This window comes from Cydia amplana, chromosome 20 (assembly GCF_948474715.1).
Source record: "Cydia amplana chromosome 20, ilCydAmpl1.1, whole genome shotgun sequence".
Classification (NCBI taxonomy): Eukaryota; Metazoa; Arthropoda; class Insecta; order Lepidoptera; family Tortricidae; genus Cydia; species Cydia amplana.
The window spans coordinates 8,052,365-8,078,112 of NC_086088.1; the positions used below are offsets into that span (position 1 = coordinate 8,052,365).

Genomic DNA, 25,748 nt, shown 5'->3' on the forward strand with positions numbered 1-25,748 from the left:
AAAAGCTCAGCCAAAAATAAGGCTAGCCCTTTGCAATTGCTTACCGCTAGCCTATACGCCTTGCAATCCCTTAATAAGGGTTACCCTTATCATTAAGCGCTTTTTATAAAGCTTTCCCTTTAGTATAGTAGTAGTTTAGCCTTGCGTGAAAGAGACAGGATTAGTATATATCTACGCTAGTGTATGAAAAGGAAAGAAAATGGAATGGAATGATTGAATAGGTTATCGACGTGGTTTAAGGTTTAAGAAACAATTAATGCAAGAGTGAGTGATGTTAACTTGTAAAAGAATAAAAATACAACATCCTTACCTTCAGCTTGTTGCCACATAATTTACATTGGCTTTTGTTCGTTTCCACATCTATATATATATATATATATATAAACTAGCTGTTGCCCGCGACTTCGTACGCGTGGATTTGTATATTGGTGGTTATTTATATTCTACAGAGTAGCTTAGAACATTATGCAGCAAAAGGTTGCAGTAGGGACGGTTAATCATTTGTTAATTTAATTATTATACAACGCATGAGATTTGTCTTTCACAACCTGGCTACGCAGTTTCAAGCCCGTAACCCAGCGGTCGGCAATCTGCGGCTCGCGGGCCGCATGCGGCCCGTGAACCCGTCACTTGCGGCCCGCGAGCCTCCCTGGCTATTTTTAACCGACTTCAAAAAAAAAAAGGAGGTTCTCAGTTTGACCCGTATGTATGTATATGTATTTGTTCGCGATTATTGGTTTTGATTTGCTCGCGTTTGGCTGAACCGATTTTGATGCGGTTTTCAGAAAAGTTTTTCTTACTTTCTGGAGAAGGTTTTAGTATACCTAGATTCGAGCTGATGCTGAACCCTGGCTGTCCCTAGTGGAACTCAGCTTTGGTGCAACATACGCACACGCTGTTTTGGTCATCCGACACGTCTTGATGAGTACTTGGAAGAGCAGTACCCAAGATAGAGCTGATGCTGAACCCTGACTGTACCTAGTGGAACTCAGGTTTGGTGCAACATACGCACACGCTGTTTTGGTCATCCCATGCGTATTGATGAGCACTTGGGAGAGCAGTACCCTAGATAGAGCTGATGCTGAACCCTGGATGTACCTAGTGGAACTCAGGTTTGGTGCAATATATGCCCACGCTATTTTGGTCATTTGATGAGCACTTGGAAGAGCAGTACCCAAGATAGAGCTGTTGCTGTACCCTGGCTGTACCAGCTAGTGGAACTCAGGTTTGGTGCAACATACGCACACGCTGTTTTGGTCATCCGACACGTCTTTATGAGCACTTGGGAGAGCAGTACCCAAGATAGAGCTGATGCTGAACCCTGACTGTACCTAGTGGAACTCAGGTTTGGTGCAACATACGCACACGCTGTTTTGGTCATCCCATGCGTATTGATGAGCACTTGGGAGAGCAGTACCCTAGATAGAGCTGATGCTGAACCCTGGATGTACCTAGTGGAACTCAGGTTTGGTGCAATATATGCCCACGCTATTTTGGTCATTTGATGAGCACTTGGAAGAGCAGTACCCAAGATAGAGCTGATGCTGAACCCTGGCTGTACCTAGTGGATCTCAGGTTTGGTGCAACATAGGCACACTCTGATTTGGTCATCCGAATCGTCTTGATGAGTACTTAGGAGAGCAGTACCCAAGATAGAGCTGTTGCTGTACCTAGTGAAACTCAGGTTTGTTGCAACATAGACCCACGCTATGTTGGTCATCCGTCATATCTTGATGAGCACTTGGGAGAGCAGTACCCAAGATAGAGCTGGTGCTGAACCCTGGCTGTACCTAGTGGAACTGAGGTTTGGTGCAACATAGGCACACTCTGTTTTGGTCATCCGAATCGTCTTGATGAGTAGGTACTTGGGAGAGCAGTACCCAAGATAGAACTGATGCTTAACCCTGGATGTACCTAGTGGAACTCAGGTTTGGTAAAACCTACTATTTTGGTATTAATTACTTTTTGGCAGAAATTTGGTTTACGACAGGATAGAGACTGGACACGTATAGGGGTGCCATATAAAAAATATTTTGTGCTTTTCAGTGGGTTGGTTTATTGAAGGCTTTTTATTTAAGAAATTATATTACGTTATTTTGTTTTGGTTTTCTTTTTGTTTATTTTATTTACTTATTTTATTTTTTACTTTTTAGTGATAAGTACTTCAGTTATTTTAGGTTTTGGGCTAAAATACTAGTTTGTTAGGCTCTCCACTTAGTTTTAGTGTAATTCAGTAGGTATGTATTAAGTTATTTTGTTTTGGTTTTCTTTTTGTTTATTTTTAATTTTTTATTCTTTTTTATTTATTTTAGTTTTTGCTTTTTAGTGATAGGTACTTCATTTACTTCAGGTTTTGGGCTAAAATAAGTTTGTTAAGCTCTCCATTTAGTTTTGGGCTAGTAAGTAACTACCTACTAATGTTGGTGGTGGCCTAACTCGATGATAATCGCGACAAAACACAATATGACATTTCGGTGTCAAACGATTTGTATGTACATATATTGCTCCCACTCCCACTCCCACTTCCAGTCCCAGTCCCACTCCCATTCCCAGTCCCAGTCCCAGTCCGAGTCCGACTCCCACTCCCACTCCCACTCCCACTATTTTATCTAAATCGGTTTCAGCAACTTAAATTTGTTGGTAGGTATACCGATAGCATCGCCACCTACCGGGTCCGATTGGTTTTTCAAACCTTCTCCAGACTGTAACAAACACTTTTCTGGAAACCGCAGGCGGTTTGAAAAAAGTTGATCGACCCACCTAGTGGAACTCTGCAACATAGGCACACGACGACAAGTCGGTTAACCAAAACAAAGTGTGCCTATGTTGCACCAAACCTGAGTTCCACTAGGTATAGCCAGGGTTCAGCATCAGCTCTATCTTAGGTACTGCTCTCCCAAGTGCTCATCAAGATGTGACGGATGACCAAAATAGCGTGGGCCTATGTTGCACCAAACCCGAGTTCCACTAGGTACAGCTAGAATTCAGCATCAGCTTTATCTTGGGTACTGCTCTCCCAAGTACTCATCAAGATGTGACGGATGACCAAAATAACGTGGGCCTATGTTGCATCAAACCTGAGTTCCACTAGGTACAGCCAGGGTTCAGCACCAGCTCTATCTTGGGTACTGCTCTCTCAAGTGCTCATCAAGATGTGACGGATGACCAAAATAGCGTGGGCCTATGTTGCAACAAACCTGAGTTCCACTAGGTACAGCCAGGGTTCAGCATCAGCTTTATTTCGGGTACTGCTCTCCCAAGTGCTCATTAAGATATGACGGATGATCAAAATAGCGTTGGCCTATGTTGCACCAAACCTGAGTTCCACTAGGTACAGCCAGGGTACAGGATCAGCTCTATCTTGGGTACTGCTCTCCCAAGTGTTCATCAAGAGGTGACGGATGACCAAAATAGCGTGGGCCTATGTTGCATCAAACCTGAGTTCCACTAGGTACAGCCAGGGTTCAGCATCAGCTCTATCTTGGGTAGGTACTGCTCTCCCAAATTCTCATCAAGGCGTGTCGGGTGACCAAAACAGCCTGCCTATGTTGCACCAAACCTGAGTTCCACTAGGAACAGCCAGGGTTCAGCATCAGCTCAGATCTATGTATACTAAAACCTTCTCCAGAATGTAACAAACACTTTTCTGAAAACTGCATCAAAATCGGTTCAGCCAAACGCGAGATAATCGCGAACAAATAAATATACATACATACGGGTCGAACTGAGAACCTCCTTTTTTTTAAAGCGGTTAATGAGTAGTTAGTTAGTAGGATTTATTAAATAGTGGTCTTGAAAATCTTCTGGTGGTTGAGAGACTTGAGAGGGATTATATCAAGAACAATTTTATTCAGTTTGTGGCTTGAAACATCGTAGCCAGGTTGTGAAAGACAAATCTCATGCGTTGAAGAATACCTAATTAACAAATGATTAACCGTCCCTACTGCTATCTTTTGTTTGCTGAATAATGTTCTTAGCTAATGTAGAATATATAACCACTAATATAAAAATCCAGGCGTAAGAAGTCGCGGGCAACAGCTAGTCATATATAAAATACCGGTGAACGGCGTCAACTTTCGGTTTTGGCATCGTAGGTTTTTTTTATTCTAAGTTTGATTCGTAATCAGTAGCAATAGGTATATTATTTGCAACGGGAGTTATTGATAACATCGGCACGTGTCTAAGACTAAAGCGCCGTGACGATGCGCTCGACCCGAGAAAAGCAACAACCAATCACAACTCTTTGCCATTGAAAATTGAACCGTATTTCAACAAGAGCGGCTTCGATCATTTGGAAGCGCGCGAAAGCCGCTCACATCAAACCGCCGTCGCCGACGATCGCTCGGATTCGAAGTAATGTGTGTTTTATGAACAAGGTAGACGGTTTAAATTAGCACGCTTATATGCTGAAAGGGCTTCCCTTATATAAGGGTATAAGGGTAGCCCTTATAAGCCATATGCGGAGCGGATGATAAGGGTTTTGTAAGGGTATTGGGCTACCGATTACTCAAATGGGCTAGCTTTATATAAGGGTTTTAAAGGCTTAATGAAAGGGTATTGTCTGGCAAAGGGTATGGTGAGTTAAGCCTTATGCAATACCCTTACAAAACCCTCTATAAGGGATAGCGGGCGGGTCCCTGGCCCGGGCTTATTAAACGTGCCGTTATAATGATAACAGATAAGTCCCGGTACTGCGCAACGCCACAGTTAAATTAACACAACCAGTATCTTAAACCGGGGGAAAACACCTCAACGCAGATGGCAACACTTGTAGACACTTGTAGAGAATATAAAGGCCCCAGTACACAATGGGCCATCGCCGGCCACTCCAAGGGACGCATTTATGCGTTAAAGGAAGCAAGTGATATTGCTATCTCATTCTACCGCATGGCTGCGTCCCTTGGAGTGGCCGGCGATAGCCCATTGTGTACTGGGGCCTTTACATAAAATAACATCAGATCATATATATACCTCAACGCAGATGACGACACTTATAGACATTTGTGGAGAATATTACAAGATCAGAGAAACACAAAAATGCAATATAATGATGAAACAGAGATGATAATAAACACCATGATGTGATGTGATTTCGATCGACATATCGCTGATACCTTGTCGCGGGCCATTTATTTCTATAGGAGAGCCAAATTTTATGCCGCGATTTCGAGGATGATCCCATAGTAAAGCCTACATATTCACATCGCAAAATATTGCCGGTAGTAAAAAAACACTGTATTTTTTAATGATGCAGTCGTTTCTTTTTTTAGGTGCCCGTAAATTAATAAGCCTTTACTATATGTATAACCGCGCGATGGTCAGACGAGATAGTAAAGGTCGCAGGGACAAACTGGATACAAAAAGCACAGGATAGATCCGACGGGCGTACTCTGGAGGATGCCTATACCTGAGAAGGGGTTCTTGCTAAATTCACCTAGTAAATAAAAACATAATTATATGTACTTACATAAGTGACCAAACATTACTAAAAACTGACTATTAGAAAATTAAATAAATTGTATTGTAGATTTTTTACGTTTGACATTGTAATATGCAAGAAATAAAAGGCTTTTTTTATTTTATTTTTTTATTTATATGTATAACCCATCCTTATGGAGTATGTTTCGAGATATAAAACAAGACCAACTTACATTCTTATATAAGTAAGTAGGTAGTAAGTACTTATAGCATTATTAGCGTGCTTGTTGGTTACATTCTCAGTTACTTAGCTGAGAATATTAAATTCCTCTACCTACTAGTTCAGATACTGCCAATATTATTATAATTAGGTATCTATACTTTGATGGCTGGAATAATATCTTGCATTTAATTTGTCGGCCTTCTGACGTCTTTCGTGAACTGAGCAAATATTAAATTAGCGTAATCAAATTAGAGATTCTAGGAGGATAAGTAGGTACATTGAGCGGTATTTAAATTTTTCTCAAAAATGGACGGCAAAGTCGACGTTGCCGGTTAAAAAATAGGTCGCGAAGTGAGTAGTTTATGGTCATTCAAAAAATTAAAAAGTTAAAAACATTGCAGTCTCGGCAATGTTGCATACAAATTCCATTATTTCACGAGTTTCAAACTTTTTAAAAATTTAAATGGCCATATCAAATGAAGGCATAGGTCCATTAAACAGCCAAACAGATGATCAGCACTTATTATTATAATGTTGGTACCGCGACTATTTAGGTGTCTCAAATACGTTGGCGTATTTTCAGCAGAAAAATACACTTCTTTTTTTTTAAAGGCGGCAAGCAAATCTTTTTAATGGTTTTACTTTTTTCTGTGAAGATTAGAACGTTGCTTCTGTAAAATATTTCTATATCTTGCACCATTTTTGAGAAAAGCACTATATATGACTCGGCTGGAAGGCTACTTGCTGGCTTCGGATTCAATTAAACGGACTCCCAAGGTCGTCCGTTTAAAACGAATCCTCAGCCTGCAAGTACCTACTTCCGAACCTCGACAATAATGTACTATTACAATTTGTTAAATTTGATCTTGTTATGATACAACTTTGAGACGACTCCCACGGCGCGATTCGGGAAATGAATTAGTGATTCACTAGATATGAAAAAATAAAGATATGTGACGTTCCACGGCAAAAGGTACCTTATGGCGGCTGAAGCTTACGCTATTATTAACCCCACTCCAATATTCAGCCGGGGCAATGGTACCTTTTGCCGTGGAACGTCACATATCTTTACTATTCCATATCTAGTGAATCTCTTGTTCGTTTTCCGAATCGCGCCGCCTGTCTAGGGGCCCGATTCGGATTTTGAAATAGACATCTGCTAGATATCTTTTAGACATCGCCAAGATACGATAACGATATGTTTAAGATCTAACCTGTCTTTGACCGTTGCGCGATTCTGGAGATAATCTTGATCGATTTCCACAAGATATGACATAGAGATCCAATTCACATCTAATAGATATCTAACTTTGTCTAACGTAAAAGTGACATTGGTTGCCCGAATTGCGCTGCAAAAGAGAACTAGTTGAAATCTAAACTAACGTATCTAGAATGGATCTAGTACGTGTCGTCTCTTGTGAAAATCTTGTAGTTCGAATACGGCAGTATTTCGCGCGCAACAAGATTGAAACCTTAACAATGTATAATTAGTAATTAATTACCTACTGAATACTGCTTCATATGCCTTTCAGTTAGAAAGTGGCTAAAACCTTTATACTTTATTTAATTAATAAATGTTAATAAATTAAGGGAGAAGCAAAGCTTCGCCTGAGATCGTTTGAATGAGATAAAATGTCAATAATAGCCTGCTTTATTAGCAGTGTCAACTGACATATGTATTCGCTAACGTGTGCGTAACTTACTTTCTATACAACTCGGTCGCACTATTATGCGAGTAAGTACGAGCGAGATGCATTGAAAGTAAGTTACGCACACGCTAGCGAATACGTCAGTGTCAAACTGGTGGTTAATCAAATTAAACCTTATAAATAAACTAAAATAAATAAATATTGGAGGACATCTTACACAGATCAACCTAGCCTCAAACTAAGCAAAGCTTGTAGGGTACTAGGTGACGATATACATATGTGACGTCCCACGGGTAAAGGTACCTTATGGCGGTTGGCGCCTACGCTATTATTAACGTCACTCCAATACAATTGCGGTGCTATGCGACGTAACCGCCAGGTGCCATAAGGTACCTTTTCCCGTGGAACGTCACATATAGATAAATACATACTTATTATTACATAAAAAACACCCATGACTCCGGAACAAATATTAGTGTTCATCACACAAATATATTTATTTGTGTGATGTTTCACACAAATACATTTATTTGTGTGATGTTTCACACAAATACATTTATTTGTGTGATGAACACAAATAAACCCTTACCGGGCTTCGAACCCAGGACCATCGGCTTCGCAGGCAGGGTCACTTCCTCACTTCACTACCCACTAGGCCAGACCGGTCAAACAAACGAACAAACATATAAACAAGATTTATTTATTTGTCCCCAGGCCTGAAAATGTACGGGTTGCTACTAGAAAACATGGCGGAGTTCATAAGACAAACGTACGGGGAGGAGCGCTGGGAGGACATCCGGAGGCAGGCCGGCGTCGAGCAACCCTCGTTCTCAGTCCACCAGGTGTACCCCGAGAACCTCATCACCAGGCTTGCCAAGAAGGCTCAGGAAGTAAGTCTGAAACCACATCTGTTAAAAGGGGTCCAAGTCTCGTGCAGTGCAGGTGAAAAGGGGTATAAGTTTCACTTGTACACTTTTTCACCTGCACTGCACGGGACTTGTACTTATTTTCACTAGATACACAGAAATATTAAGTTACTGTTTCATCTAATGGTTGACTGCAGTGGCGTAGCTAGGCGTGGGCGATGTAGACCATCGCCCACGGCCTCGCGCCCCAAGGGGGCCCAAGGGGGGCCTCGTACGGGTTGCTACTAGAAAACATGGCGGAGTTCATAAGACAAACGTACGGGGAGGAGCGCTGGGAGGACATCCGGAGGCAGGCCGGCGTCGAGCAACCCTCGTTCTCAGTCCACCAGGTGTACCCCGAGAACCTCATCACCAGGCTTGCCAAGAAGGCTCAGGAAGTAAGTCTGAAACCACATCTGTTAAAAGGGGTCCAAGTCTCGTGCAGTGCAGGTGAAAAGGGGTATAAGTTCCACTTGTACACTTTTTCACCTGCACTGCACGGGACTTGTACTTATTTTCACTAGAGACACAGAAATATTAAGTTACTGTTTCATCTGATGGTTGACTGCAGTGGCGTAGCTAGGCGTGGGCGATGTAGACCATCGCCCACGGCCTCGCGCCCCAAGGGGGCCCAAAGGGGGGCCTTGTACGGGTTGCTACTAGAAAACTTGGCGGAGTTCATCTGACAAACGTACGAGGATGAGCGCTGGGAGGACATCCGGAGGCAGGCCGGCGTCGAGCAACCCTCGTTCTCAGTCCACCAGGTGTACCCCGAGAACCTCAACCAGGCTTGCCAAGAAGGCTCAGGAAGTAAGTCGGAGACCACATCTGGTAAAAGGGGTCCAAGTCTCGTGCAGTGCAGGACTGCAGATGATAAAGGGTATATACACAGTTCGGAAAGAGAAGAGTCGTGAAATGTATGGGGCCCAATACATTCCACGACTCTTCTCTTTCCGAACAGACGATAAGTTCCATATAACACTAGTACCCTTTTTCACCTGCACTGCACGGGACTTGTACTTCTTTTCACTAGGGACCTAGGGACACATATTTAATAATTCGGCCCGCGAAAAGAAACCGGAGGCATTGTGGCCCGCGGGTCAGGAAATTAAAAATTGTTATTGTAAAATAGCAAAAAGGTTAAAAAATCTAAAATGTCTTCTCATAATAACTATATATAGGTACCTACCTAGTCAATTTTCAGTAGAGACTTGGAGTTATGGCGTTATTCATAAACGCGAAACAATTGCCTCAGTTATCTAAATTAATCGTTTGTCTCAATCTGTCATTTCGACTTATGTATTTGTAAGAAAGTAATAAATCATTAATAAACTAATTGAGGAATGAATTTTTTTACAAGCATAGTAAGTAGTGGGTTAGAATATATATATAATATATCTAGGTACTTATATGGGAAGGTATACCTATTTACCTACCTACTTATAATATAACTTGTCTAAAAGGGAGCATTTTTTACTTATAAGTTTTGTTTAAGATTTGTTTTATTTTAGTTTTAATTTTAACGTTTAGTTTCTGTTTTTCTCCATTTTGTTTGTTATTAATAAATTACCAACATTTCTTTTATCAATTTCGATTTCAAAGATATTTTTTAAACATCAACTCAATAGAGAAAGTAATAAGAAAATGTACCTAGATTTATATTATACAATTTGCGAAATATTGCGTGTATCAGAACGCGATAAATACATCAAAGCAAAATTCACATTGAAATGAAAATAATAAATATTTCGACACGCGTCTCGTCTTTAGGTATAAATAAAGCCGTTTAATATTAGAATTTATTGGGTCCGTCTATATGAAACTATTACGAGAAATAATTTTAATACCGTTATTTCTGAATGACTTTTATGCTAATACTCTTATATTAAAAATAGCAGTCTATTAGTGTTGGCAGGAACTCGGGTCGCGTCTAAATTTGAGAGTCTAAATCTGAAGAACTGCAAGAGTCGTTTTTACGCGACACTTCGCTTAAAAAAACTTCCGAGTCTTTGTAGTCTCGAGTCGAGTCTTTTAAGTGCAATTTAAGAAGACTCGCGAATGAAGACTTTGTAATTTTTTTTAGGTGTTACGGCATACGTCATACGATCCCATGAATTTTATTTGAATGCATGTTTTTGTAAGATATGAGATTTCTCTGAAAAGTCTCTTAAAAAAACTCGGGCCACTAACAAGTTGAAAATAACTATAGTTTCATTATTAAATTGTACAACGGGACTTAATCCCGTATCTAAGTTTTAAGATTTACCTCCGACGTTTCGTTTAACTATAGTTTCGACTTAAATTTAAGAGTCTAAAGAATCGAGTCGAGTCTTAAAGCAGAGGGCTCAATAGACTCGAGCACAGATCATAAGACTCGAGTATCAACCAACACTAGCTTTACTGTTAATCTCTTATATTAAAAATAGCAGTCTATATTATAACAACGATGTACATGATTATTTATATTTAAGTTAGTAGGTACAGGATTAATTATTTAAGCAAAGCTCACAAATTCAATTAAGTTTTTTATCAGAAATAATTATAATCGTCTGAAGAGTTTTATATACTTATTTAAATATATTTGACACATGATCAGCATGATAAGAAAGTATATTTTTATTTTATTACCGTTGTTTGTTAAGCAATAAAAACTAAACTAGCACTAAAATAATATTAGTACTTAAGTCGTAATAACTTGGTATTGAAGGTAAGATATTTAGGTTTCATTTGGAATGTTTCCTGTTTTTGGTTTTTAATTTGCTGTTTTACTTATTTAACTTTTTCGTTCAAGACTGTTCAATCTTCAATAGCAAATGCAATCTTAAATTGAAAAAATATAAAATTAAAAAAATAAACAGTTCTGTAATCTGTACCTAATGTAAATTTTAATATCTTTCGGCACAGCTTAAAAAATAACTATAGGTACGTATGGAAACAACGTTGATTTCTTTAATATTTCAAGTTTCTATTATTTTAGGTACCTACTGTAAATTGGTAACCAAAAACTTACATTAGGAAAAGATTAAATAAACACCCTAAGTAAGTAGTAAAACAGGAAAAAAATAATGAAAATAGAAATTTTTGATAAATTACATATTTACTTATCGCCCCCTTTTAATTGACTTTCAAAATGTTGAACTGGCAATTATTGTAACCAGAATTTAAGTTAGGTATTTACAAAAAAAAACTATTATTATTTTTACTATTTTCTTTTCTAATTATCAATAAGTAAGTAGTAGAAAAATTCGTCGCATGAAATTCAGTTTTATATTGTCATAATTATCATATTAGCTTTTTTACTTACTTTTGGCCTGAGTTGTACTTATTTGTTTCCACAATCAATTACAAATTTCCATATTTCCCCACGGAGAAAGTAATTTCAACTTCGTTTCACTCAGGTTTCTCGATTTGTAACCGCCAGGGGGCGTGAAAATCTTCAATCGTAATTTCTGGCCGTGACATTGAAAACTTTGTGACACTTGCCATGACAAATGAGAGTAAGATTTTTTTTTTTTCATTTCAATAACAGCCCGTGCAAAAAGACACCTTTTGTCGAATTTAGAAAACGTTGTGGTAACTCAATGGTTGACGGTTCTTTGATAAAGAGAAAATTATGAATATATACATTTGGGAATATTTTACGCTTGATAAATACGACTAAAGGCTGCGTTTCCATGTTTCCAAAGATGTCGAGGATGCGTAGCGAGGGATGTGTTTGTTAAGAACCAAAAGAATCACTTCATTTAGGTACCTATCCTCGTTCAGCGCAGCTCTAGTCAGCATTTTTTTTTAAATATTTTTAGGACTTTCTTACACAGACTGACTAAGTCCCACAGTAGGTAAGCCAAGAAGGCTTGTGTTGTGGATACTCAGAGAACGTTATATATAATATACAAAATACATAAATACATAGAAAACACCCAAGGCTAAGGAACAAATATCTGTGCCCATCACACAAATAAATGCCCTTGCCGGGACGAATGAAATTTACACTAGGGGGATAAGTACTGAAAGAAATTTTTAATTTACTGGTAACTATTAAAGCGTACTTAATTATTTTTGACATCATTGAAAGGTACAAAAAGGAAGAACAACAGTGTGTGACGTGACTTCACAAAATATATTATTTGCCATAACATAACATTGAAGGGTAGCCCTTGGATTTCCCATGAGGTTGCTATAGGGTTCGTAAGAACATTGTCTATATAAATTCTTTAAAAACGACCTATTTCTTCCTTAACACAGGTAAAGTTTATTATTAAATAATAACTAGACTTTAAAAAAACACAAATCAAAATATTTAACAAAATAATTATCAAATCTAAGCACAAATTACACAAACACGTGGGAAACAGAAGAGTTTTATAGAAATAGTAAAAACGTAGTTATTCCCACTCTGTTTCTGAGGCCATTAGAAAAAAAACCGGCCAAGTGCGTGTCGGACTTTCGTACCATTGTTTTTAGTATTTGTTATAACGGCAACAGAAATACATCAAATGTGAAAATTTTAACTGTCTAGTTATCACGGTTCATGAGATTACAGCCTGGTGACAGTCAGACAGACAGCACTGGATTATTAGTAATAGGGTCCCATTTTTACCCTTTGTGTACGGAACCCTAAAAATGGCGCGATGCTATACATATTGAGTTTTACACAGAGCTCACTAGATGGCGCTGTGATGTATAAAGTAGCGCCACCTATATAATGATAAGATAAACCATACGCCTTTGCTTGTATCAATTGTATCAGTGCAATTTGTTTAATATTTTCTAAACTGTGTAGTTTAATAATGTTACATTCCTTTCCTTCGCACGGAAACACCTCGACCTTGACCCCATTTCGTAAATTTACTTTCCCAATTACGTTACAAATGGTTACCTATCAATTTATTGTATTGTATATAGTGTCGCCTGCAATTAAAACATGTTGTTTGACCTCGCAACAAATTGTTTTGCGTTTATTAAATTGCAAAGGAGTTTGCCTTTGTAATTAAGACGTTTGTAAGAGTCTTTACATTTCAATTAACATTAAGTTTTATTTGTTCAGTTTGTTTGTATTGTGGGAAACGCTTTGGGTAGTCGAGTCGTTCATTGTTTTGGTGTTCCAGTTACTTTTGTGGACATGTTTTCGTAGAAATTACTTTTTGATGGCGTTTCAGGTTTTCTCAGATAACTTATCTGACAGAAAGTGATGGAAGTAATTAGGAAGACTACCATGAACCGAACGAAATTTGTTAAAGCCCAAAAAAAAATTAAGAGGCCATCAACGTGCACACTAGCGTCACTGCTAAATAATCGTGATTATTTAAATTTAACGAAAGATATTTAAAAAAAGGGGGCCGCTACGTACTGTATCTTGTATTAAAGTACCTTTTGAATACATCAAACTAGTTTCTATGTTGCTGGATTCGTCAATCTATGCGTCCAAAATTAAAACGAACCCCCCCCGCCGTTTTTGTTTTGAGTTCATAGATTCACGAATCCAGCAACAACTAGTTTGATGTATTCAAAAGGTACTTTAATACAAGATACAGTACGTAGCGGCCCTATTTTTTAAATATCTTTCGTTAAATTTAAATAATCACGATTATTTAGCAGCGGCGCTAGTGTGCACGTTGATGGCCTCTTAAGCATGGAAACCTAAACAAAATATGTAAACCATTAAGCATATATTATTATTATTACATTTATTTTAACCGACTTCAAAAAAGGAGGAGGTTGTTAATTCGTGGGAATCTTTTTATTGTAGCACTGTAGGAAGAGCTTTTAGCATTCAGACATTGCAAAAATATCGTGATAGAATATTTCGCCAGCTGCAGCAACGGCCCATTAGCTCAGTTGGTTAGAGCGTCGTGCTAATAACGCGAAGGTCGCGGGTTCGATCCCCTCATGGGCCACATATACATTTTGTTTTTTTTATTAATATTTTTTTTACTTATTAATACTTGGAGAATATGAACCAAAAACTTGAATCGTTTATTAACACACATAACTAAAAAAAACAACATAACATAATAAAACATAATAATAAAACTTACTAACTGCACTACACTAACTTATATGCTACAGGTAAAAAAAATGCCCTAAAAAAAAACAACAAACCTGTGTAAACATCTAAAATATTTTATTTTATTTTTAATTAGTTTTTTTGCACGGTTTTCCACAAAATATATACCAAAGATAATTTAAACACTTATTTATTCTCTTTGTACGTACTGAAGATTAAAACAGCAAAATACATTCGTTAGAGAATTCGTTCTGTCATTTTTAAACTTTCGAATGTCAGTACCAACACTTATTTAGAAATTATAAAAAATTTAAGAATAAATAAAAAGCAAAAATAAACTCTTAAATACATTCGTTAGAGAATTCGTTCTGTCATTTTTAAACTTTCGAATGTCAGTACCAACACTTATTTAGAAATTGCTTATAAAAAATTTAAGAATAAATAAAAAGCAAAATTAAACTCTTTGGAGGTGCTGGGATTTGAACCCAGGACTTTCAGCATGCGAAGCAGACACTCTACCACTGAGTTACACCCCCGGTTGACTAAGTGGTCGAAATTAAGCATTAGCTACTACGTACCACAAACCGGTAATAATGTTCTCCTTACACCTATTTACATCCCACTAACCCGGGGTTGAGCAATTAAACCGTTAACCTAGTGTCAAATTGTACTGGTAACCATGGTAACTCCAGGTTTAACCAGTTAACCCCGGATTAGTGGAATGGCGCAAGTGGGCCTTAGGTGTTACCAAGTACCAACAAGTATTAGGTTATCAGTATCTCACTGATTATACATTTATATTTACCATCAACAGGAATTTATATGAAAATGACGTTCATAATGACACTTCCTCACTTCTCTTCGTGCAAAGTTAGCTTAATGTTTGAATGAAAACTAACTACACCCTTTGTTACAGGTCCTAGGCATCACAGAGCGAGAATTCATGGACCAAATGGGCGTCTACTTCGTAGGCTTTGTGTCCCAATACGGCTATGACCGCGTCCTGTCAGTCCTAGGCCGTCACATGAGGGACTTCCTGAACGGCCTAGATAACCTACACGAATACCTAAAGTTTAGCTATCCTAGGATGCGAGCGCCTAGTTTTATATGCGAGAACGAGACGCGGCAGGGACTGACGCTGCATTATAGGTCGAAGAGGAGAGGATTCGTGTATTACGCTATGGGACAGATTAGAGAGGTGAGTGCTTTTGGTGCATACATAATTATAATACATTATAGGTACAATGTGTGTTAAATAAATTAAATGACGTAGAACACCTTACCACGTGAAAATAAATTATATTAGTAGGTATGTTATCTCGCGACTCTCGCGAGACTTGCGACTTCACAACTGAACATGCTAGGCATGCATGCTATGCTGGTTTAGGTTATAATAAATTAATCAATCATACATGTGTTTTTCATGTTTTTAGAGGTGCCCTACCCAATCTATTTCTAACATTTTTGTACCTATACCTAATGAATTTACTTAATTTCATATTTGAGACTTGAGAGTCTTGCGGATCAAAGTTCCTTTGTAAGTTACCTATGTATTTTATAAATGCTAATTATAGAGCAGACATAATAAAGCAGCGAAACCGTCCATTCCCTAATAATTAGGGCCTAATTAATAGAATTTGCTTTTTACTCACTAAATATCTTTTTATCAGACTACATTTATAAAGAAAAGGGACTAAATAGTACTGAAAAAAAAGAGATATTTTATTTTCATAATCATAATAATATTCACATTTCACAATAGAATGTATATCAAAAATGCAATTAAAAATAAATAAAAACAAAAAGTTGATTTTATATTGGAGGTGCGGGGTATCGATCCCCGTACCTCTCGCATGCTAAGCGAGCGCTCTACCATCTGAGCTACACCCCCAGTTGAAGGAGACAGCGAAATTAGTGATTACGTTCTGTAGAATTTGTATTTCGATATTTACTTATGATTTATAGTTTATGGAACGTAGTTTTGTTTAATTTAGTTCTCTGAATAAGATTTCAACTAAATACATGTTATCAATGTTATCATAGTTGATATCACGGTGCTAATACATATGCAACACGTGAACGCTTTTGTTTGGAAGTTTTGTAACTAGATGGCGCTGTACTTCACGACTAAAACAATGTTATTGTTTTTATAGACTTTAATAAATTTAGTATCTCATTATTTATAATCAAAGCAATTAAATATATATTATTATATTATTTTCACTTTAAATAATAAATTGAACCAATGATATAATAATACATGTTATGAATTAGAATACTGTAATGTAATATGCCTAGCAAACATTTAGTATTAGGCGTTAAGAGGATAGTCTACACCAAATGAATTTTTGTATTTAACAGAAAGGTCTGAAAACGATACCACAATGCCACACAATGCTTAGAAATAAAGTTTAAACAAAGTACCCTGTTATTTAAAGATTTAGGACTGTAAGTACACCAACACTACACTTTTTTTTGCTAATCCTGAGTTTTTTTTATGTTATTTCTACTTAGTATCAAGTATCAAGAACACTTTAGATCCTAATAGGAGAAATAGTGTCCTAAAATTGCCAACCATTTTTCAATACTTTCCTTCCCGTATCGTCATACAAATTCTATGAAAAATGGTAACGGATTGGAAATAAAAATCTAGGGGAAACTTTTTTTCTTTCGGTTGTAATTCCAAGTAGAAATAACATAACATAAAAATTAAGTGTAAAACTTTAAGTAAAATGGCCCAAATACACTATTTTTTAGTCTACACCGCTTTTTATTTTCCAGGTAGCTCGCCACTTTTATCACAAGGAGATGCGAATAGAGTTGCTAAGGGAAGAGCTACTGTTTGACACAGTCCACGTGACCTTCCAGCTGACATTTGACAATCGGGCGTTCACTCTGGCGTCTCTGGCCATGACACGGGAGGAAAAACATCTGCCCATCAGCGCCTCTGTGCTGTTCGAGATATTCCCGTTTTGCATCGTTTTTGGGTGAGTGCTAGTAAATGTGTCCAGGCGCTTTTAACATGACATTTCAACTGAATGACGCATTTAAGAGCCCATCAACGTGCACACTAGCGCCACTGCTATATAATCGTGATTATTTAAATTTAACGAGAGATATTTAAAAAAGGAGGCCGCTACGTACTGTATCTTATATTAAAGTACCTTTTGAATACATCAAACTAGTTTTTATGTTGCTGGATTCGTCAATCTATGCGTCCAAAGTTAAAACGGCCGTTTTTGTTTTGAGTTCATATATCGACGAATCCAGGAACATAAAAACTAGCTTGATATATTCAAAAGGTACTTTAATATAAGATACAGTACGTAGCGGCCTCCTTTTTTTAAATATCTTTCGTTAAATTTAAATAATCACGATTATTTAGGAGTGGCGCTAGTGTGCACATTGATGGGCTCTTAACAATCGATCGTTCATTACATCTGGTATTTCCAGCATCTTTAACTGTAAGTACGGACTAAAATTGTGATAAAAAAAATACTTAAACATTACCTAGAAATACCTAGGTAAGTACATAACCTTTACTAGAGTCGGACCAAGCTAACTCTGCATGGTATTTATTTGCAATGACAAAGTCATTGTTAAATACCTAATAGTACCTACTACCGTATAGAAAGGACACTTCCTACAAAACCGAAGTTTGACAGCGATTCAGGGACGAATCATGATGTACCTTTCTAATGTATGGCACTATAACTGTCGGCTATTTAGGGTTGGCAATATTCAAGTCATTGTCTCATTGATGGTCGAGTACGCAAAGGGACATCAGGTGGGCCAACCCTAATAATTACTCGGAGCAATGCTGACCCGAAAGGAGGAGTTTAAAGTCAATTTTCTATTAAAATATGACGATTCTAATAACACCCTCTCACTTTGTTCTAATCAAGTTAGTGCAAAGTTAGATAAGGCGGACTTTATGAAAGGTCAATGTGGCTAATTGCGTCATAGGGACTATTCCGTGTACTAGCGTTTTTCTCGAACAACGAACAAAATTGATAATTTCAAGCAGCGATTGCTTTTAGTTTCAGCAATCTAAAGCAGATGGTTTTTTATTATTGAAAATCAAATAAATATACGCTCTTGGACGGAATAGTCCCTATGACGGAATTGGCCACATTGAACTACGAAACTGTACGAATGGCTCCATACAAATACCCTATATGCTGCAAGATAAGCAGTAACACGTATACCAATAAATCCGTATACGTCGCGACAGTAAGACAGCTCAGCTAGAGCTCCAGAAGCCACAAGTCTTCATTATATTACACTCAGACAGTGGGATAAATCCTCTTACCAGAGACTAGTAACATACACAGACGACATTGACGCATTCACTGCCAGTGGGCGTGGCCTAGGAACAAACTTGTATGACGGTTGACGCACATGTGCGTCGGTGGCAGTGAATTGTGTTAAGAGCCCATCAACGTGCACAAACGTTTCTATGTTGCTGGATTCGTCAATCTATGAACTCAAAACAAAAACGGCCGTTTTAACTTTGGACGCATAGATTGACGAATCCAGCTACATAGAAACTAGTTTGATGTATTCAAAAGGTACTTTAATATAAGATACAGTCCGTAGCGGCCCCCTTTTTTAAATATATTTCGTTAAATTTAAATAATCACGATTATCTATTCAGCAGTGGCGCTAGTGTGCACGTTGATGGGCTCTTAATCTTCTCCTAAAGTTGCGGATCTCACCATTGTCGCTATAATGCTTGGCTCACTCCGCGATTTCGTTGCGTCGCTACAAGTACCTACAAGTAAATGCGGCCTACACCAATTTTGGTGTCTATTAGCCATAGTAGTTGCCGCGCACCGCTACGGAATGGACACCTGCTCGCGCTTGCGCCACCTGGCGGTCATATCTGTCGTAATAGCCGCGTTTTGTTAGAGAGTGAATCTTCTGTAGTACCTGGTAGGTTTATTTATTCTGTGGCGCTACTTAAAAGTATCTTAATTCTCAAGCATAGACGTGAAGTTTTGTCAAATAACTACTGCAATAAGTTTTGTAATATACTGGGTTCCTAAAAACTAAGAGGTTTTTCAATGGCAAAACCGTATATGTAACGGTTTAACATGACTGTTTGTCACCGATATATAAAAAAACTTACATACCCACCCACCCACATAGGTACCTACAAACATGAACCCTGAAAACAATACAGTCCTCTTTTTGGGCAGTCGTGTAAAAAAGCGCAACGCCATCTAGTTAAACGTTTTAGAAAAACAAGATGGCGATGCGTTTTTCTATGTCTAAGCAAAGAGAATTGTCTTTGGTAATAGGGTCCCGTTTTTACCCTTTCGGCAATTTTGGGTACGAAACCCTAAAAAAGCCTCAGCCAAACTACTCGTTCCGCGCCCTTTTAGCCGCGAAGATGCCCTTCATGGCTCCTCTACACGATGGGCCAACGCCGGCCACTCCAAGGGACGCATTTATGCGTTAGAGGGAGCAAGTGATATTGCTATCTCATTCTACCGCATGGCTGCGTCCCTTGGAGTGGCCGGCGTTGGCCCATCGTGTAGAGGAGCCATCAAGCACATCGCGTTTGCCGCGTTGAATCACGATAGACAGCCTCTGCATCAGATTGGAAAAACTGGGACCATCGATCTGACTTTTATTTCTCAAGCAAACTTTTGTCTTGGTCTTGATTATTTCTTATTCTCACGTCTCTGCTCTTACGTTGTTAAACCGGAATTTATACAGCACCATTCCAGCACAGCGCTGTTTAAATTCAACTCCGTTCGTACTATTTCTTGATACTGGCAAACGGATAGTCAAATAGTTAAATAAAATAATTCCAGTAGCAGATTCTCTATACAAGTACATATTGCCGATTTAAAGTAGGTAATAATGTCTTTTAACGATCTTATTAGATCACAGTATTAGATGCATCGATTTTATTATGAAGAATGAACACTTTTGTGTTATTATTGAAGTGAATACTTCTTTGCACTTGCTGGGCACTTTTTGAGGTGGAGAAAAAATGATAAACTCGAGACAGCGTAAGGCGATCACGTGACCGTAAACCCCGTACCCCATAATTTAAATGGCATTTAAATCAATAAAGAAAAACTCAATGTTATTTGACATTTATGTTGCGGACTCCTTTTCAAGACTTTTAACCATGTTCAAATAATTTGACGTCGTTGTCATGGCAGTATGTAAAAATGACAATGAAAAAGTGTGATCTTATTTGAGAATGATAATAATATATAATAAATAAATAGAATACCTCCGCTAAACGTATGTATCGTGTTACCGGGCGTCGGTAACATAGTGAGGCGAGTTTTCACTTCTATCGGCACTCCCGGAGTGCAACCGTTGTTGCTTGTTTATTATTAAATTTACGACGGCCTTTTCTACCCTACTTATGTAGGCAAAGGGGTAGATAACTACCCCTTTGCCTATGTATTATGATTGTTATGATTTAATTGTATTACTATATTAATTAATGGTCGTTAATTTACGACGGCTACGTATATAAGAGCGATATTTGTTTCTTTTTCATTCAAATCACTACATAATATAAAATAAAGTCGATTCCATGTCTGTCTGTCTGTCTGTCTGTATGCTTAGATCTTTAAAACTATTACGCAACGGATTTTGATGCGGTTTCTTTTAATAGATAGATTCAAGAGGAAGGTTTATATATAATTTGTTAACCCGTGCGAAGCCGGGTCGGGTCGCTAGTTATGTATAATCAAAAATATGTTTATGTATCATTATATACTTAGCCTCATGCATGAGTTCTAGAAGCTATGTTTTTAAATTTGATCTTTGTATTATTCAATACAAGTCATAATCATAATCATTTTATTCGTAAAGCTAATTTACATGTCAGTCTGGATACAAATTTAAAATTATACGTAAAAATAAATAATCAAGTTCCAAATATGTAGGCTATATTTTTATATATACAACATAATGTACACTGAGCCCCACCAGGGTAGACTAATAGGTACCTACCAGAGATAATACAACATTTGCAAGATGTTCTGTTACAAATTCCTTATTCTCAATAAACAAACATCTCTCATAAAACATTTCCGCAAGATTTTTAACGTATTTCGTACACAAGAGGAATCTCTAAACAAATTGCTGAATTAATTCCCGAGTTTCTCGCAATATGTAGGTAAACGCTGTCGGCACGAACAGACTATTTTGAACATTTCCAACCTTATTTTACTGAAAATAGGGTATTTTGTTATTTGTCTTGGAGTCTGTTCCAATAGGTAGCTTAAGAGTGACGAGTTAACGAGTCGAATTCTCAGGCATGTCGCTGATGGCGTACCAGGCGGTCTAGCATGAGTTGCGTTCTCGCGCGCGACTCCATACATCAAGCGCGACTTCAAGTATGGACTCTCGCGCGAGAACGCAACTCATGCTAGACCGTCAGATGTTACTTATTAATCTCTTAATCTTATTATGTACTTAGATCTCGATGTTATTTAGGATATTTATTGAAGGGATAAAGATTGAAGACATATTATTGATATGTAAGTATTAGTACTTATTAACAATCGAGGCTTAGAAGTTGTGGCTCCCGCCGGGTGGCTAATATAGTAACCTATACGACACAGTTATTTTATGTCAAATACGGCCTGGCCAGCATACCGTAATATTTAAGGATTTTAAGGCGTTATAATATTTTACTCATTGTATCGCATAATAAAATTATACACGTGATTGAATGTTTACATGTTACTATCACTTACCAACAACCCCAGAAACAGTATGACCGTGATCTCCAATCACATATTAATTATTACAGATATCCAGGTAATATTTAGACTGGTTTAGTCAACGCAATTAAGTTTGTAGCATAGCCGTGGTGGTAACTGGCCTTATTTCGCGAGATTTAAACTAAGTTGTTATGTACATACAATTTGCATGTTTGGGAATTGTTTTGATCCTGTTTATAGCAGCTAATGGCACACTCGGGCTCATATCTCATTATAAAGCAGTTTCGTATGTGCCTTGACTAAATTAGTAGGTCTCTACCTGAACTCTTCATAATCACATCACCCCACAGTACAGTTAAATAAAGTTAAAAAATACGAACATTTTGGTTGTATGTTATCTCTCATGCAGTACCTTATACCTACATGTATACTCAATCTACCTATGTTCGCAACCGTTTCCAACGTGGCAGGTAAAAAAGGCACTTTTAATTTTATTCTAAGGCAGCAGTGGTACCAAAAATGTGCCAATGACTGTACAGTCTTTATTTCCGTGCCAATCATTGTATAGGTACTTTATCTAAAACAAAACTGTTTAGTTATATTTCTGTTTAGCTCGCAATGTACCTACACAAGAAAACAAACAAAGAGAAATGAGAGTAAATAGATTATGAGGATAATTATAATAAAGGATCTTCACCTTGATCTTGTTTGTATTTTTTTCGTGAACACAGCAACACATAAATTTGATGTGATATATTTTATTTCCATATTTATGAGGGCTTTATACATGCGCATATAACAGAGAATGAACTGAGGAAATATACACTTGTTGTGTATTTAACCTCTGACGTAAAAAGAGGGCTGTGTGTCTATCTGACTGTGGTACCGTAACTCATAAACGGGTCAATTTGGATGTGGTATTTATTTTTTGTTTTGGAATACGTTTTATCAAAATCGATTATTTTGGTTTTTATAATTTTTCAATTCAATAATTTTAGGTAGTCTGAAAGAATATTACCTCCCCAAGTTCAATTCAGTTTAGTTCAGTTCAAATAAATATATACTTTATTCATGTAGACCCAGCAACAGGCACTTATGAATAGTAAGTAGGTATTTCATATATATTATCTAAAGCTAGTTAAATGTATAATATCTTCTTCGTGTGGGTGGTAGGTCTACTTAAATACCTATACTTAATTATCTACACAAACTAAAATGTTGTCTGGAACTCTCATTGCAGAAATGTAAGAAGTTTTTGTTCGAGTGTTTTATCTCAACACTAATATAAAGGCTATACAAACTTTCCTAGGCTGGGTAGATAATAATCTCGAACCTAAACTTATTTAGTTTCAAAAGTTTCCCTGTAGGTACTTACTTAAGTAGTTAGGGATTTGTTTTTCGATAGGCCAAAACTACGGCGAAAAGTCACGTTAATTCATTTCAAAGAGTTAGAATTGCTCAATTTGTGGGTTCAAATCAAATACATAGATGTAACATGGATGTAACTACAACTTTGTCATTGTTAGTGCGAGGTTTCGATCTCTCATACAAAAGTTAAATTAGTCTACCTGACAAATATCCAGACTATATTGGTCGACGTGACATATATTACAGCTTCCACTTACAATTAATAAATGGTGGGTGCCACGTGGGTGCTTTATCAAGTTAGTAACTCCGTCCATCGTACCCGCCAGGGCCGGATCTAGGGTAGAACGAATGAAGCGGCCGCTCTAGGCGCCAAACGGTAGGGGGGCGCCAAAATGGTAAATACTGTGAAAACAAAAATCTAGAAAAATGGACGGGTAGGTAACTACGGAACCTAATCGGATGGTTTTATTTACGTGATAAAATAATTGTCACTTTTTAACACCGCGGGACAGAAAGTGACGGACACCGTTTTATCACGCTGTCACGTAGACAAGAACGACCATCATATCCGTACGGGACGTACCTACATTGCTGAATGATTTTCTTGTGATTATAGATCGGACATGGTGGTCCGCAGCATCGGCAACTCCCTCATGGTGATCCTACCCGACCTGGTGGGCAAGAAGATCACCAACTGGTTCGATCTAGTGCGGCCGCTCATCGCATTTAAGTTTCAAACCGTAAGTACTTTAAGAAGTAAAGAAGGAAAAAGAAATGTACCTAAATACCTAATGTAAAGACACGTGTATCCCTAACGCACTTTAGGCAGACAATTACTATAAATTATAATAGGTACTGCGCGTGTTGAAAGGTCTGCCGCCATGTTTGATGATTAGACCAATAAATTTGGTGCTACCTCTCCTTCGATCAACACGGGCTTCCGACACGTCGGAAGGGATAGGCCCAAGCGATATCTTGACATTCAAATCATTCTGCCATTTTTCGCGGGGGGGAACGTGCACACAGTCGCACTTCTCACACACTTACATACAAAATCCAATCTGTAATGACGACACAAATACATAGAAAATGACACCCTACACAGACAAATCTTGCACACCTCGATCTGTTTTTGTGTACGGACGAATCACAAGTGTCACAACACTCACACTAACACATTGTCGTCAAAGAATTTTATTGTTTTCTGAGAGATGAGAAGTCGGATTTGTCGCTCGACCGATCCGCAATTTGTACTGGGCGAGCAAAATCGATAAATCCAGCAATTACATGAAACTAAAATATAATAATTGTGTTTAAATTTAATTAAACGTATGACATGTAAAAAAAATATTACATGTGAAATGTAACACCTTCTTTTTGTAAATTTGATGTCCCCGACCTCTTTTTACAACAAAAAACCGAGCAATTAGGCATTTTTCTGCTGCTGTGTTCACTCGCGCGACTGGACTCGGTCTAGTTAAAAATCCGAGCGCAACTAGTTTTATTACTCGCGCTAGATCAGTTGATCTTGTACCTAGGCAGAGCGGAAATAGTGCGAATGCCGTCTCCCTTCCGTGTTGATCGAAGTACCTCTCACAGCTCTCTACGCTATCTGAAAGGAAAGTGAGCTTATGATGTAAATGCCTAAACCTCAGCCATTAATAGCATTTCATGAGTAATTTACATGAAAGGAAATTTTCCTCACCTGAATTTACACACAAATAACCATTTTATCTCCAGGATTTCCAAGTGCTTCCAACTATCATTGTATGTAAAGCAATGGATCCATTTAGTTGTCAAGCGTGTAAAGTGCTCTGTGGCCGCGAATACAATTGCTTAGATGGGAGGCAATTTAAGCTAAGTAGTGAAAGCGACCTTGCTGATTGTTATCAAGTGAAATTGTTCTGATACATGTTAAATTGTAAATGGGTCATTCATTCTCTTTCTCTACGAATATGTCTGCGGTTGCGTCTAATTGCAACGACTCTTTTCATACATTTTGTATGAAAAAATAGAAATATCAAATTATTTCGGCCATTCTCAAAAAATATGTCTGACAACAACAACAACACAACAACACAACAAGTGCACAACACACAACAACAACAACACACACACAACAATTACACTTGTTGTGTTACAAGTGCAGTGATATACACGCATCAGCTTTCAGCTGCTAGTGATGTGCAGAACGTTTTGAGTTTACGTGTGAAGCAGCATTAGCAGCGTTCAGTACCTACTCGGTTTTGTGATTACCTCAGGTAGTTTATTATAAATTTTGGCACCTATTACCCTTAAAGACTTCCCTGATTTCTGAAGTCTATGCGTGGGTACCGACAGCGCAGGTTTTCTTCTCGCTGAGTAGGTCCTGCTTATAAGAAACTCGGGATTATTAGTTATTGGCCACAGCATAGTAATTGGCCACTCCTAACAAATCAGAAATAAACAAACCAATTGAAGCCTTATTGTTAAGAG

General features: G+C 37.8%; 1 protein-coding gene and 3 non-coding genes across 4 annotated transcripts in view; 2 read left to right on the top strand and 2 right to left on the bottom strand.

Moving 5' to 3' along the window:
• Window positions 1-8,008: 8,008 nt before the first annotated feature.
• LOC134657380 (soluble guanylate cyclase 88E-like) overlaps window positions 8,009-25,748 on the top strand; it is a 41,432-nt gene continuing 23,692 nt past the window's right edge. The window contains exons 1-4 of the mRNA XM_063512921.1: window positions 8,009-8,180; window positions 15,119-15,400; window positions 16,984-17,189; window positions 23,890-24,013. Coding sequence (XP_063368991.1) covers window positions 8,013-8,180; window positions 15,119-15,400; window positions 16,984-17,189; window positions 23,890-24,013 — 780 coding nt within the window. The 5' untranslated portion in view covers window positions 8,009-8,012. The remainder of the gene's footprint in view (window positions 8,181-15,118; window positions 15,401-16,983; window positions 17,190-23,889; window positions 24,014-25,748) is intronic.
• Window positions 14,019-14,092, top strand: Trnai-aau (transfer RNA isoleucine (anticodon AAU)). The gene has a single exon. It is a non-coding gene; the product is annotated as a tRNA-Ile (tRNA).
• Window positions 14,667-14,738, bottom strand: Trnaa-cgc (transfer RNA alanine (anticodon CGC)). The gene has a single exon. It is a non-coding gene; the product is annotated as a tRNA-Ala (tRNA).
• On the bottom strand, window positions 16,021-16,093 carry Trnaa-agc (transfer RNA alanine (anticodon AGC)). Its single transcript has one exon. It is a non-coding gene; the product is annotated as a tRNA-Ala (tRNA).